Source organism: Pavona decussata, unplaced genomic scaffold (genome assembly GCF_977016875.1).
Source record: "Pavona decussata unplaced genomic scaffold, jaPavDecu1.1 SCAFFOLD_167, whole genome shotgun sequence".
Classification (NCBI taxonomy): Eukaryota; Metazoa; Cnidaria; class Anthozoa; order Scleractinia; family Agariciidae; genus Pavona; species Pavona decussata.
This window is the reverse complement of record NW_028145578.1, coordinates 360,001-375,567: the sequence shown is the minus strand read 5'-3', so window position 1 is coordinate 375,567 and position 15,567 is coordinate 360,001. Positions and strand designations below refer to the sequence as shown.

At 40.0% G+C, this 15,567-nt stretch overlaps 3 protein-coding genes across 3 annotated transcripts in view; 1 reads left to right on the top strand and 2 right to left on the bottom strand.

Moving 5' to 3' along the window:
• The first annotated feature begins 331 nt into the window (after nucleotides 1–331).
• LOC146464241 (ras suppressor protein 1-like) lies at nucleotides 332–3,614 on the top strand. The gene is made up of 5 exons (XM_085130042.1): nucleotides 332–508; nucleotides 900–980; nucleotides 1,834–1,948; nucleotides 2,508–2,640; nucleotides 3,506–3,614. Exons 1-5 carry the CDS (start codon nucleotides 332–334, stop codon nucleotides 3,612–3,614), a joined length of 615 nt encoding a protein of 204 aa, XP_084986168.1.
• Nucleotides 3,615–9,031: 5,417 nt separating this feature from the next.
• On the bottom strand, nucleotides 9,032–11,052 carry LOC146464240 (tetratricopeptide repeat protein 28-like). The gene has a single exon (XM_085130044.1). It carries the CDS (start codon nucleotides 11,018–11,020, stop codon nucleotides 9,080–9,082), a length of 1,941 nt encoding a protein of 646 aa, XP_084986170.1. The 5' UTR covers nucleotides 11,021–11,052; the 3' UTR covers nucleotides 9,032–9,079.
• A 1,205-nt stretch (nucleotides 11,053–12,257) lies between these two features.
• The window catches only part of LOC146464238 (uncharacterized), a 17,567-nt gene continuing 14,257 nt past the window's right edge, over nucleotides 12,258–15,567 (bottom strand). Inside the window, exons 8-9 of the mRNA XM_085130041.1 lie at nucleotides 13,108–13,618; nucleotides 12,258–12,298 (exon numbers count right to left, since the gene is read on the bottom strand). Coding sequence (XP_084986167.1) covers nucleotides 12,258–12,298; nucleotides 13,108–13,618 — 552 coding nt within the window. The remainder of the gene's footprint in view (nucleotides 12,299–13,107; nucleotides 13,619–15,567) is intronic.

Below are 15,567 nucleotides of genomic sequence, written 5' to 3'. Positions count from 1 at the left end.
TTGAAAAGTGGCCGTTTATAAGGGTTGGTCCTACAGGTTTGACTGAATCCTTTTATGATGGTGACTCGGACTGCAGTAATTAACACTGTTTTATTCCCTTGTATGACAGATAACGGAAAAAAAAGTTCACATTACTGCAACTTACCATTGTCGAAAGTTCTTTCTCAGTGACTGAAACATTACTGAAACAAGAAAGAAAATAACACATGTATGACCATCCGTTCACAACAACAACAACAAAACACCTTTTAATGAAGGCAACCTTTAGACAGCAACAAGGACACCACACCGGCTTCGAATTTGATTTCGAGGTATTGTCAGAATCTTACGAATGCTCACAGCACTGAATAATTCCAAGGTGGCAGCCACGGAGAGCTGCTTTTCCCTTCTCACGACACACACACGTGCCACAAGTGGCCCTGTTATACGGATCTACTTCTCCATACGTATTGCCGAAGATGATTTTGCAATCCTCAGCCAACAGCTCCCACAACGAGTTTATGGAGATGTAGGTAAAAACGTCACTTGTGGCCACCACTTGCAAGGACAATGTAACGCAGTGGCTTTCGTGTTCCGCTCATGACCTGGGCCTACCACTGCCCTGGTAAAGGGATCGTCACTCGGGAGTGGGGACAAATATTTGGTTTTATAAACAGAGCTGAAGACGCAATTTGGCCACCATAAAGTGAGATAGGAGTGCTGACGTTTCGAGTGTTAGCCCTTCGCTGTGGGTCTTGCCTATGTATACACTGTACACAGTTCAAGGGCTTACAAGACCAGGTTTTGAACTGGTTGATAATTTTATGTGGCCTTGCTAATCTCCCTCAATTGCAGCTATACGTTACTCCTGAGTGCTATTCTAAAGTTGATGTTGTTTTGTCTTTATTGTTATTTCATAGCGATTACGAGCCCTCTACCTTGGAGACAATGACTTTGAAACCTTGCCTGATGAGATAGGAGAACTTAAAAACCTTCAAGTCGTAATGCACTATTAATGAAATCTTAAATTAAACAGGTACAGCCTGTGGATACATCCGCCTCTCATTGCTCCCTGCTACTTTGGGCATTTGTGAGCGATGGCTGTTCAAAAAGCAGATAACTCCATCCAGTGGATAACTCGCTATATAGTGGATAACATGATTGCACTCCAACCAATACATTTTATCCCCTGGATAGCGACTTATCCACTGGATAAAGTTATTCACTCTTAAACAATCGGGGACAGGAGTATTGCTAGGGATAACCCTGTGATGTTCACAACTACATGTAGCATCCCCTCCAGGGAGAGTAGCAGTACTCCTAGTTGCTTCATGCCACTCAAACCTGGTTATTTGCAAGCTGTGGCCATGTAGGTGACCTGAGGCTCATGTACTTTCCAGTCGATGTGCAACTACTTAAGGACGGTGCCTACTATTGTTACTGCGCATACGTTCTGCGCATCTCGAGATACTCGGGTTTTCTATGGGTGGAGCCTACTAATACAGCAATATTTTTGCGCGGTTTAAAACTAAACGGAAAAAGCAGAACTTAGCAAATGCTTTTGGTATCTCATAAGAAAATTGGGGGTAACCATGCATTTTTCAGAGATAATTGAGCTTCGATTTAGGAAAAAATCCCATACATTGCTTTATATTTTGGCGGTTTTTAGAGATATTATTGCTTAGTTATCTCTGAAAAATGCATGGTTACCCCCAATTTTCTTTTTGGATTCCAATAGCCCTTGCTAAGATCTGCTTTTCCCGCATAGTCATAAACCACACAAAAATACTTCGGTATTAGTAGGCGCCGTCCTTAATGTAAATCAGTTGTACCTTTCTGTTAACTCTGTTGCAGTTGGTGTTAAGAGACAATGAACTTATTGAATTACCAAAAACTATGGGAAATCTCACAAGACTGAAGGAACTTCACCTACAGAACAACAGGCTTACAGTTCTTCCTCCTGAAATGGGTATGTTATGAGTCAAACCTGATCTTTTCAAAATACAGTTAGTGTAAGTTTGGTTATGATCTAGTTGTAGGAAGGACTGTTGTGGGTAACTAATGCTGGTTAACAATAACAATTTCACAGTTATAAGTGTGGAAGTCATCATAAGAGTCAAGTGGATTGTACATTGCAAGTTCAAAGTTGAATTAAGTCTCTGGTATTAAGTTTGTGTGGAGGCGAGGTGGTGTAGTGGTTTGCGAGTTGGACTTTTGATTGAATGGTCGGAAGATCAGATGGTTGTCGGTTCGCGTCTAGATTGTTCTCTACATTACTGTGTTGTTTCCTTAATCCAGAAACTTTGCGAGCTCCACATTGTCGCTCTTCACCCAGGTGTATAAATGGGTACTGGTGACATACTGCTAGGCCTAAGGGTTAACACTGTGATGGGCTAGCATCCCAATACTCCTAGTTGCTTCATGGATTTTACCATGCATTGGTCATTGCCCTTATTATGATTGAGAGCAGTACATTTAGCAATCTCAAACTGCTGGACTAATATCAACATTTTTGTGTAGTTCTCAAGGAGAGCTTGACATGGCCAACCCTCTGCATGTATTCAAACCAGAAGGCAATGCATGGTTACAGCAACTGGAGGATCAAATAGTTCTGTGTCCATCACATGTGTTTGAGTACATCAGGACCGATGGCTACAAGAGGTCAGTTGGTAAAATTATTACATGTACCACTAAAAATAAAAAAAATCACGTTATTTATTTAAGTGTCAATGAGTTTAGGGCAGAGCGCTAATTGGGGCCTCTTTCCAGATCAAATTGGAATTTAGGACTTTCTAAATGTTGGCTTTTGAGGAGAAGGGAAAACGAGAGTACTTGGAGAAAATTAAACCTCTTTAAGGTTCTCACCGCTGTGCCATCCCACTTCTCACTAGTGACTGGAATCAGTTAGAATTGTTTACAGTATATTGACCTTGTAGATGAAATAACTGAATTGTTCCAACTGATTGATCATTTGTTTATAGTGCCGACCGATAAATCAGCTGATAAAATTTTCATACTTTAGGTGATTTTCACATAAGGCTAAATACTTAACTGACAAAAGCTTGGTGAAATTCCAAACTATTCACCTATTTCTGTCACCTTTCTTTACATATTTCAGGATAGTAAGTAATTATGGCATATAATTATATATTTATTTTTTGACACTAAATTTAAAAATATGAATGTGGAGAATGTTTATGGAATGTTGGTAGTGAGCTGCTGCTAACCAGATTTGCATGTCTAACGAGCGAATACGCCATTTCCGAGTTGCTGTGAACCTCACGAAAGCGAGGCTAAGTACAAATTTTTTATTATGAAAATTAGTTTTTATCGTTATCCAAACAAAATTTACTTTCATATGAAAAGCTTTTGCACTTAGCCTCACTTTCATAATGAGGTCCACAGCAACTTGGAAATGGCCTTAATTGCAGAGAAACTGAAAATGTTACTCCACCAACAGACCGTAATCCTTTTTTTCTGCTTTGCTCCTTCTGTTGTTGATTAATCTTCTCACTGTTCTTTTCAGTTTGTATGAAGGACAGATTGAGTCTGGAGCAGCTCCATCCTCCACCCAAAAGAGACCAAAAGAGAAAAAGAGAAGAAATTATGCGAAGAGAAGCAGAAAAAGAAATTGATATGAAAGCTTGTTGACATAGTAAACACTTGTCCATCTAATATTATTTACTGTATTGTGATTATCTAGAGTATTTTAAACAATAATGTTGTTTCCATGGCTCCTCTAGTTTATGTAGCCTTCTTCAATTAGCAGACAGACAATATTGTAGATAAGCTGTTACCCTGTAACAGTGATGCTGTTCTCCATGTAAGAGATTCCTTCAGTTGATATAACTGCTGTTGGTGCATCACAGGGAAGTTATTTTTAGAAGTTATTCACAGTTTGCCTAGTTCCTAAGTCTCTCTCTGTCTTTCATCTCCATCAATCTGTTTCGGGTCATGTGGTCTGAGCTAGTCTGTGTAGCTGGCGGTATTGTAGGCGCGCGTGAAATAACGTTTTGGCAGCAAAGTCCCCATCCCCATTCGCCTCTCGGCTTTGCCGCTCAATTCTAGCGGCTCCACCGCCAAAACTTTATTTCGCATGCGCCTACAATACTGCCAGCTACACAGGCTAGGTCTGAGCCATTCACCTTGATATGTCACCGGACAAATAATTGTTTGTGAGGTCCTGAGAGAAAGCCGTGCAGGGACTAGGCAAGCTCATAGTCACAGTTGAATGTTGTCACCAACACTTGTACTAGCTTGCAGTGCTTTTCAAGATCATGCTAGCTGGAATTGAGCTTCTGTGTGTGTTTGGGGGGGGGGGGGGGGGACGATTGGGGGCGTCAAAATTTACCTGGTTTTGCCGGGGGGGGGATTTCTCAGAACTTTTACCGAACAAATTGTACCGTCTGCGCTCTAATAGACTATAAATAACTACAAAATAGTATTATTATCTTGCCAAAATAGTATATTTTTTTCTATAAACTTTTAAGGGTTTGTAAATAGAAATGGTTTTGGTTACAAACATTTTGAAAGTTACAAGTCCATAGAAAATGTGCATGCCACTTTTACATAATCCGACATGACTGTATAAACTACAGATGGTAAACTCATGTTAGTAGTGACAAAAGTATTATGTGAGCAAACCAATAAAATATAAATATATTTTGTACAATAGCAACTTTGTGGATGTGGGTTAGAACATTTCACTGTTTGTTATTCCTGGTAATTTCAAAGTAACCCAAAATGTTTAACACATTAAAAATTAAAGTAACTCTTAATAAGTCCCATGCTCCAAAGCTAGATTATCTTTCTCTTAGCTTCATTTCCTGGGGAGAAATCTGAACTACATAATTTCCAAATATTTTGCAAAAAAATTATTAGAACATTAAAAGTAGAGAAACTTTTTTCAGAAAGTAAGAAACTTATTCAACCATTCTAGCCATAAAAGCTATGAATACAGCAGAACGCAACAACAGAAATGTCTGAAATGAGATTTGTTGAGACTATCATAGTACTGTTGTCTTGAGTTCATAAGGAGTTTGTGTTTGCATGTTGACTTGACTTGGAGCATGGCTTTCAATCTTGCTGAGTTCAAATCAGTGAGGTGATATGGCCTTATCTCTGACTGCTTTCCCAGTGACAAAAAAGCTCATCTGCAGTCATGACTGGAAAGCCGCTCATCAGACGATACCTTTGTGCTGCCAGTAGGGCACCAATGATTGGGCCAAGCCAGTAAACCTAGAGGAATAATTAACAATTATTCGCCGAAGGCGAAGTAAATATTTAACAATTATCCTGCGAAATCGCGCGGAATATCACCTGATACTTAGCCGACGAGGCCGTAGGCCGAGTTGGCTAAAATCAGGCGATATTCCGCAAGATTGAGCAGGATAATTGTTTTATTATTCAACACATTGATAACAAAGCACAGGTTTATAGCAGAAAAACTGGAGGCGATCTTTATTTGCCAAAAAAATAAATAAATAAACTTGTAACATTTTCCCGCGCGCGGACCGCCTTGAATGAAAGCGGCAGCTTTGTTCAAGTTTGAATGAAATCGAGAGCGTTTTGCATCAAATTAAAAGATTGAGTACTCGTCTAGCGCGCCAATCGCTCCAGCAAAATTTTCCACAAATTTGTAGCCTCAAAAGCTAAAACCAAACTGTATTTTGAAGCTGCGAAGGATTTGTTGGTCAGCCGGGCCGAGCTGAACAGACTGGAAAAGCTTTACAACGATTTCTCGGGTGAGTGTTTCTTTGTTTACCTCGCAAGCAATTTCACGATCTTTCCTCAGTGTTTTGACAAACGCATCTAGTGCCTTGTTCCATGCAAGAACTCTGGATCTTTTATGAAACTAAACGGTTTTTTCAAGCGGCTCTGATGCTTCTGAGAATAATTACTTTGTACTCCGTCGACTCCGTCTATCGTTTTGTCTGCCAGAAAGCTAAAATTTCTCGAGGCACTTCGGTGCGAGCTTGAATTTTCTCAGGTGGTTTTCTCCATCTCTTCCAGACGAGTCGAGATCTCTGTTTAACGGTTGCAAAAACCAATCTAAGGAAAAACATGTACTGTTTGTAATTTCTGAGCCCTAGAATACGTGACAATCCAAAAGTATAGCGAAAAATATATTAAACGTTTTTGCTGAACTGTAATTTGCCAGTTCACAAACAGAAAGCTACCTGTAGGTAAACAGTTAAAGTTTTTACACTAACCATTACAATTCTTAACAGCAACCTTGGTTGTCTTCTATGTATTCAGTATAAAACAGCGTTATTAATAGTTTGGTGATCTTGCGAGGTCGTTTATACCTTTTGAAAGCGCTCTGCCAATTTTCTCCCCGACTCACGAAAACTACGTATATCGCAGGATATCTGTTGTGTGCGGGCGACATATATTGAGTTCAACATGACCATATTTGGGCAGTGTCACAATGTGTTGAATAAAATATTCCCCGAGACGAATATTCACCAATATTTACTGAGCCTGAGGCGAATAATTGTTTTAGTATAATTACTCAGGTGATTATCAGAGAAAAACAAGTACCGTCCGAAAAATGTCAATTGTTGCTTGTTTGTTTCAAATCGTCACGCGTAAATGAACAAAGACGCGCAGTCTGCCGATCACATACTCAGTCGAAATCACATGCGCAATCGATAAACTGCACACGGCCTCGAGCAGAATGTCAGTATTCTTTAACTGCCGCTTCATTGAGACGAAGCACTGACTTCTGTGAATGAATGTTGGGTTTCTCCGACCCGTTTACCAAAAAAGATGGAGATGAACCAGGCTGTTTGGTGTAAAACTCGAGCCGGGATCAAAAGTGTTAGCGATAGCATTTTATTGCACAATTTCTTGTTGACATGATGGCTTCGCCGGTTAACGGACGTTTATAAATTGCCCTCGGAGATAAGCTGCTTCAGGTAGGAATTAAGTCATTTGTTGGCTTCACTAAACAAGTACACGGTTGTCGCAGACGGAAATATTTTGTTGTGAGGCGGTGACATTAGATGGTGGTGGGGAGCCGCTCGAACCGACAACAATTTCAACAAACTAGTTTTCAGATTATAAAAACTGTTTTCTTTTCTCGTCACTGAAACGTAAACCTTACAGAGACATTTATTCATCTTGTTTACTTCCATGCTTTCAAATTCCGTCTTAAACTCGTTTTGTTTGTGAAATCATTCTGTTAATAAAGAAAATCTTGCTCGAATTTAACTTAATTTGTTGTCTTCATTTTAAGTCATCGAGATCGACAACATGCAATTTACAAGGGTTTTTTACTACAACTAGCAAAATTTTCATCTCTTGGCTTCGAAAAGTATCACCTCGGACTTAGCTGCATCTTTAGTGCCTTTCGGAATTGCGTTTTCTTTCATCCTATTTACTTCTTTTTCAGAAATGTCAACAAATAGCTAAGCGGCCATTTTGAAAGTTAGTGCTCCCGCTATAATCACCTCGCGCGAGGTGATTATTAAAGAAATAAAAAAACACGCCGAGTAAATTGTTGCGTTATATAAGCACGCGGGAATTTTTAAGAACACCAGAGAAGTGCAGAGAGGCACGAGCCGTAGGCGAGTGCCTCTCTGCACTTTTCGAGTGTTCTTAAAAATTCCCAAGTGCTTATATAACTTAACAATGCACGAGGAACAAGTTTTTTATTTCTTTTATAAAATATAAACAATCGCAATTCCTCAGACAAGTGCAAATTTTAATGAATCATCAAGTTTCTCCTTACACGAGATATCACGTAATTTAATTGCGCGCGCTCTTACCGATCACGACACGATCACGACAGGGCACGCGACAGCGCAATCAAGTAAAAAGTCAAACTGTTTTAGTTTTTCGTCACGTCGTAAGCAAGTTCAAGAAGTTAACTCTTAGTCACGTTTAAGTTTTAAGGTGTTTAGAGACAAGTTGAAGTTGATTAAAAGTCTGGAAACATCAGTACAAGAGACTGTTCTTTGCGAATCGCTGGAGTGTACATTGAGTGTAGATTTTTCACAAGCAAAAAATCTGACGTGTGCTCCGTGCATATGTACAAGTATAATGCACGCACCATACGTATGCTTCGTGCATTGTGGAGTTATACAGAACTCAGTTTGACCAATCAAAGTGCTTGCTTGACCCTGGCTATTTTATAAAGCAGGATATGATGCAATCCTCGACCAATCAGATCAACAGAATCTCTATAATTACCTGAGTAATTATACTAAAACCAAATATTAAAGAAATAAAAAACGCGCCGAGTGCATTGTTGAGTTACATGAGCACGCGGGAATTTTTAAGAACACGAGAGAAGTGCAGAGAGGCACGAGCCGTAGGCGAGTGCCTCTCTGCACTTCTCGAGTGTTCTTAAAAATTCCCAAGGGCTTATATAACTCAACAGTGCACGAGGAACAAGTTTTTTATTTCTTTTATAAAATATAAACAATTGCAACTCCTCAGACAAGTGCGTATTTTAATGAATCAACATCAAGTTTCTCCTTACACGAGATAACGCGTAATTTAATAGCGCGCACTCTTGCCGATCACGACAGGGCACGCGACAGCGCAATCAAGTGAAAAGTCAAACTGTTATAGTTTTTCGTTACGTCGTAAGCAAGTTCAAGAAGTTAACTCCAAGTCAAGTTTAAGTTTTAAGGTGTTGAGAGACAAGTTGAAGTTAATTAAAAGTCTGGAAACATCAGTTCAAGAGACTGTTCTTTGGGAATCGCTGGAGTGACAGCGCATTCTGTCTCTGATATTCTTAGATTTTTCACAGGCAAAAAAATCTGACGTGTGCTCCGTGCATATGTACAATTATAATGCACGCACCATACGTATGCTTCGTACACTATGGAGTTATACAGAACTCAGTTTGACCAATCACAGTGCTTGCTTGACCCTGGCTATTTTATAATCATTAATGAAAGGCAGTCGCCAGGCTACCAAACTTTAGAATTCGCAGACGAAACTTAAACATGTACCCATTTACGAGAATGAAAGCCGCTCAGCTTTACACTTCGAATTTGGGGACCTAGGCTGATAGGGCTAAGAGGTTTTCAAATCCTTTAAATTAATAAATATTAAACGGTGACTTTTACAATTAAGCTCAAACAACTTACCTCAAGTGACCAAAATTCAATGTTACGTCATCACCGATCAGCACAAAGGGAGCCCAGTACCTAATGTCACTGAAGTTGCCAGATTCCCGCATTTGTTTCATGGTCTGCTGTAGAGCCTTACTGGCACGTTGTCCTTCCGCCAAATGCTCGTAGAAGTATCTCATAAACTGCAGAGTGGCTTCGTCACTAATGGCCCACAGTGATGCAAGGACAGAACGAGCACCGGCACCCAAAAAAGCACGCGCAAGACCCACCACACCCTCGGCCTTAATCTTCCCTTGGCCGCTATGGCAGCAGCTTAGGACAACCAATCTTGCTCGCAGTTGGGCATTTAACACATCAGCCATAGTCAAAAGGAAGTCTTCCTGTTTGAGTTTTTTCTTAGCCACCGTTGGATCAGGAGACAAGAAAATTTCACCAGTTTCCGCACGGCCATGGGCTGCAATGTGTACCAAGGCCACTGAGTTTAGCCTGCTCAACACTTCAGCTTTTGTCGCCTCTTTTCCAGTCAGAGGTTTGATGTTCAGAATAGCACCGATCATTTCCACCTCCTTTTTGGCAGCCGGAAGCGGCAGGATTCTACTTCCTCTGTAACGGAAACCTTCCACCCATGGATCACCAACAAGCAGTGCACCAGACGTACTGTGGTACCCCTCAGGGCACTCTGTCATTAGCTTTAAACTTGTCAGTGTAGGAACCAGTCGAATTGTGTGCGTCTCAGACAAGTACCTAGAATGTTGGTCCAGAAGTGCAGCATAGGGAACCAAAAATAGTGGACCATCAGGAACAATGATAACTTCATCGCTTTGTAGCAGATGTGAAATCGACCCCAGAACCACATCGGACAACGCCTTTAAAGCACCGCCTTCGCCTACTGAAGATGCCTTTGATTTTTCATCGCAATATCGATAAGGAGCCTCTTCAGATTCTTCATTTGCTGGCCCATCCAAGGAGCGATTCTCACACCTGACGTTTTTTAAGACTCCAATCTGTTTGTATGTTTTGTGAGTCAGAGACTGCAAACTATCACTGATTTCCTTTCGCTCAAACTGGGAAAGACTTCCTTTTTGCAGCACCCAGAAGTGGAGTGAACTGGCGGCTTCAGCAAGAAATATCGTTTGCGATGGAAGGTGGCTTGAAATGGAAGAGATTATACTCGTCTTCTCAGCAGACACTGGATGAACTGATTTTACGCCGTACTGTGATTCCATAAGATCCATCAGAGCCTGTGCACGTCCACGCTCAGCTGTAAAAAGCGCCTCCATTGTCTTGTTCTGTTGTAACTGAACAAGCCACAAGTTGCTGTAGGAAGCCTCATATTTGTTCCGGAAGTCGATTTTCCATTTGTCATTCGATTGAAGAAGACCCCTAAGTTCATCAAATAATCGTACACTACATTTATAAAAAGCCTCAGCTGTAAAAACATCTTCCAAAAAGTGATCATCACCAAGATCTCTATATGCGGTTGCTTCGAGCATTTTGTTTCCACTTTCTTTAGCGATACTTAGAGCTTTCCGATGGTACTCGACAGCTGTCTCAAAATCTCCACGTCGGAAATAAATAGTTCCAAGGTTCTGGAATGCGTATCCTTCTGACTCTTTGCTACCAACTTCTTTAACGATACTAAGACCTTGCTCATAGAACTTCAAACTTGCCTCAAAGTTACCAAGATTGAAATAAACAGAACCACGCCTCATATGTAGACGTCCCTCTGAGAGCTTGTTCCCAACTTCTTTGGCGATATCAAGAGCTCGCTTATAACAATTGTCAGCTTTCTCTAGATGTCTTTCAGAGAAGTAATCATCACCAAGCGCACCGCATGCAGTCCCTTCTGAATCTTTGTTCCCAACTTCTTTCATGATACTAAGAGCTTGCTGATGGTACTCGATAGCTGCCTTCAAATCACCAAGAGAGTAGAAAGCATTACCGAGATTCATATACACGCTTCCTTCTGAATCTTTGTTCCCAACTTCTTTCATGATATTAAGCGCTTGCTGATGGAACTTGATAGCTGTCTTGAAATCACTAAGAGAGTGGTAAGCACTACCGAGATTCATATATACGCTTCCTTCTGAATTTTTGTTCCCAACTTCTTTCATGATACTAAGAGCATGCTGATGGAACTTGATAGCTGTCGTGAAATCACCAAGAGAGTAGTAAGCACTACCGAGATTCATATATACGCTTCCTTCTGAATGTTTGTTCCCAACTTCTTTCATGATACTAAGAGCTTGCTGATGGGACTTGATAGCTGTCTTGAAATCACTAAGAGAGTGGTAAGCATTACCGAGGTTCATGTATACGTATCCTTCTAAATCTTTGTTCCCAACTTCTTTCATGATACTAAGAGCTTGCTGATGGAACACGATAGCTGTCTTGAAATCACCAAGAGAGCGGTAAGCATTACCGAGGTTCGTGTATATGCGTCCTTTTGAATCTTTGTTCCCAACTTCTTTCATGATACTAACAGCTTGCTGATGGAACTCGATAGCTGTCTTGAAATCACCAAGAGAGCGGTAAGCATTACCGAGGTTCGTGTATACGCTTCCTTCTGAATCTTTGTTCCCAACTTCTTTCATGATACTAAGAGCTTGCTGTTGGAATTTGATAGCTGTCTTGAAATCACCAAGAGAGTGGTAAGCACTACCGAGCTTCATATATACGCTTCCTTCTGAATCTTTGTTCCCAACTTCTTTCTTGATTCTAAGAGCTTGCTGATGGAACTTGATAGCTGTCTTGAAATCACCAAGAGAGTGGTAAGTACTACCGAGGTTCATATATACGCTTCCTTCTGAATCTTTGTTCCCAACTTCTTTCTTGATACTAAGAGCTTGCTGATGGAACTTAAGAGCTGTCATGAAATCACCAAGAAAGTGGTAAGCATTACCGAGGTTCATATATACGCTTCCTTCTGAATTTTTGTTTCCAACTTCTTTCATGATACTAAGAGCTTGCTGATGGAACTCGATAGCTGTCTTGAAATCACTAAGAGAGTGGTAAGCATTACCGAGGCTCGTGTATACGTGTCCCTCTGAATCTTTGTTCCCAACTTCTTTCACGACACTAAGAGCTTGCTGATGGAACTTGATAGCTGTCTTCAAATCACCAAGAGAGTGGTAAGCATTACCGAGGTTCATATATACGCTTGCTTCTGAATCTTTGTTCCCAACTTCTTTAATGATACTGAGAGCTTGTTGATGGAACTTGATAGCTGTCTTGAAATCACCAAGAGAGTGGTAGGCACCACCGAAGTTCATATATACGCTTCCTTCTGAGTCTTTGTTCCCAACTTCTTTAATGATACTAAGAGCTTGCTGATGGAACTTGATAGCTGTCTTAAAATCACCAAGAGAGTGGTAAGCACTACCGAGGTTCGTATATACGCGTCCTTCTGAATCTTTGTTCCCAACTTCTTTCACGATACTAAGAGCTTGCTGATGGAACTTGATAGCTGTCTTCAAATCACCAAGAGAGCCGTAAGCACTACCGAGGTTCGTGTATACGCTTCCTTCTGAATCTTTGTTCCCAACTTCTTTAATGATACTAAGAGCTTGCTGATGGAACTTGATAGCTGTCATGAAATCACCAAGAGAGTGGTAAGCATTACCGAGGTTCATATATACGCTTCCTTCTGAGTCTTTGTTCCCAACTTCTTTAATGATACTAAGAGCTTGCTGATGGAACTTGATAGCTGTCTTAAAATCACCAAGAGAGTGGTAAGCACTACCGAGGTTCGTATATACGCGTCCTTCTGAATCTTTGTTCCCAACTTCTTTCACGATACTAAGAGCTTGCTGATGGAACTTGATAGCTGTCTTCAAATCACCAAGAGAGCCGTAAGCACTACCGAGGTTCGTGTATACGCTTCCTTCTGAATCTTTGTTCCCAACTTCTTTCACGATACTAAGAGCTTGCTGATGGAACTTGATAGCTGTCTTCAAATTACCAAGAGAGCCGTAAGCGCTACCGAGGTTCGTATATACGCGTCCTTCTGAATCTTTGTTCCCAACTTCTTTCACGATACTAAGAGCTTGCTGATGGAACGTGATAGCTGTCTTCAAATCACCAAGAGAGCCGTAAGCACTACCGAGGTTCGTATATACGCGTCCTTCTAAATGTTTGTCCCCAATTTCTTTCACGATACTCAGAGCTTGCTGCTGGAACTTGATAGCTGTCTTGAAATCACCAAGAGAGTGGTAAGCATTACCGAGGTTCATATATACGCTTCCTTCTGAATCTTTGTTCCCAACTTTTTTCTTGATACTAAGAGCTTGTTGTTGGAACTTGATAGCTGTCTTGAAATCACCAAGAGAGTGGTAAGCATTACCGAGGTTCATATATACGCTTCCCTCTGAATCTTTGTTCCCAACTTTTTTTATGATACTAAGAGCTTGCCGATAAAACTCGATAGCCTTCTCAACTTCACCGACGCGATGGTAAGCAATACCACGGTTCATGTATGACTTTCCTTTCGAACTTTTGCTTTCAGATTCTTTGGTGATACTACGAGCTGGCTGATGGTACTTGAAAGCGATCTGGAAATCACCAAGAGAGTGGTAATAATTACAAAGATTTACATACGGCTTTTCTACGAACTATTGGCTTCCGACAGATTGATTATTCTTTGTCGCGTGTTCTTTACGTGATGTGTATTGCATTTTTCGTAATTCTTAATGTAAGACGTCATGTTACATACATAATCTTGATTGTAAAATGCATCGGGGAATGGTTCATCGATGTCACGCAAGGAAATAACGATGGAATTTTGTGAGGTTGCATACTTTAGCACTGAGCAGCTAGTTAAAGACACAAACTCTATTGGCTGGATGATAAACCTAAATAAATCACAATCAAAGTTCACTATTAAACGAGAACAGCAACGGGATTTCATGTAAATGTTTAAGAATTTGGCACCCGGTAGATTGCAGCCAGTCAAACAATCGACCAATCAATCAATCAACTTTATTTAAACACGGTAAATGGCTCAGGAAGCTGGTTTTCAGACATGCCGTGTGATAATTACAAATTGTAAAAATTAAGACTGGAGATTAACTAACAATAATTAGCACAAGGAATGACAATTTTGTCTGCTCCTATCGTCTGTCATAAACGTAACTATCTAGTTTATATGGTAATCAACTGACTAATAATAGTAGTAAAAATAGTAATAGTTTAAAATACAGTATAACAGCAAACATGATAAAAAGTTACCTCCTCGGATATCGCGCGTTTAAAGCTAGTAAGATCCTTCATCTCACGTGTTTTATTTGACAGTTGGTTCAAGCCATTGCACCCCGATAAGAAAATGAACGCTTAAGGTTACTCCAAACCTTCGAGGAGCTACTTTTTGCCGAATGTTTATTTTTCGATCAAATAAAAGTTAATTACTTAAACTTACATTTTAAAACAAAAATTATTTAACTTAAGGTTACTCCAAACCTTCGAGGGGCTACTTTTTGCCGAATGTTTATTTTTCGATCAAATTAAAGTTAATTACTTAAACTTACAGTTTCAAAAACAAATTATTTAAAATCTTAAAACACGCGCGAGAACATTGAGAAAAAGGTATTTTCGTAAAAAAGTTAATAAGTTTTCAAGGTGACATAATCTCTCTAAGGCGTGGACTCCCCAGCGACCTTTTCGCGGCAACGGCTTCATTTCAACTCATTAGCATTTTTTGTTTACACTCGAGTTTGAGTGCTGTGGTTTTGGAAATAGGCAAGTCAATTTCTTATCACTTTGCAGCACAGAAGGTGCTAAGTATCTTGAATCTTCCTAGACCAGTGAGCAATGTTTCGTGTACTGCACATACGAAGGCTCCTGAGAAAGCTGTAAACGAGCGCCTCGAAAGAGAACTCAAAAACGCGATGCTACAAGTGAAAAGACACAGGCGTACTTCTTCTGTTCACTGATTCAACTTGAAAAGTGGGAAACTCCTATCCTTTTAATGATATAATGTAGTTTAATTGATATTGAAAGCCTTATATATTCTATTGTCAATCTTGTATAATAGAATGTCGATTTGAACTTCATTTTCATTTGAAAAATTCAAGCGAGTTTCTTATTTTGCACGCATGGAAATTATGCGTCAGTCATTAACGTGTAACCAAAAGTTTGAAAATTCATATCTTTTGAAATATTGAACGGAAGAAAACCATTCTTTAAAACGTTATTTAATAAACTATTTGAAAACGTACTACCGAAAGTAGCTACACGTTTAGTTTTTCTTACGTCTCCAGTGCGCGTAACGGCCTCTCTGTTGATGGGTGTTACGTGATACTTAAGATTCAAAATGTTCAAAAATCTATAGCTCGGGTTTGAATCATCGTAAAATTCTCGTTCTTGCACCAAAATAAAGCTATTAAAATGTGCTATGAGATGCAATGAGATATTATTATGCGCGTTTGCTTTTTATTGAAAAATATTCGCATAAACTTTCGTTTCCGGTTTTGTTTACAAGTTCACGATTCACGCTGCGCACTTG

Excerpts from the sequence above, each read along its gene's own strand:
- LOC146464241 (XM_085130042.1), top strand. The coding sequence starts at position 332 with ATGCTCACAGCACTGAATAATTCCAAGGTGGCAGCCACGGAGAGCTGC. Across the intron at positions 509-899 it reads CACAACGAGTTTATGGAGAT|CGATTACGAGCCCTCTACCT; the intron begins GTAGGTAAAAAC and ends GTTATTTCATAG. Across the intron at positions 981-1,833 it reads AACTTAAAAACCTTCAAGTC|TTGGTGTTAAGAGACAATGA; the intron begins GTAATGCACTAT and ends ACTCTGTTGCAG.
- LOC146464240 (XM_085130044.1), bottom strand. The coding sequence starts at position 11,020 with ATGAATCTCGGTAATGCTTTCTACTCTCTTGGTGATTTGAAGGCAGCT.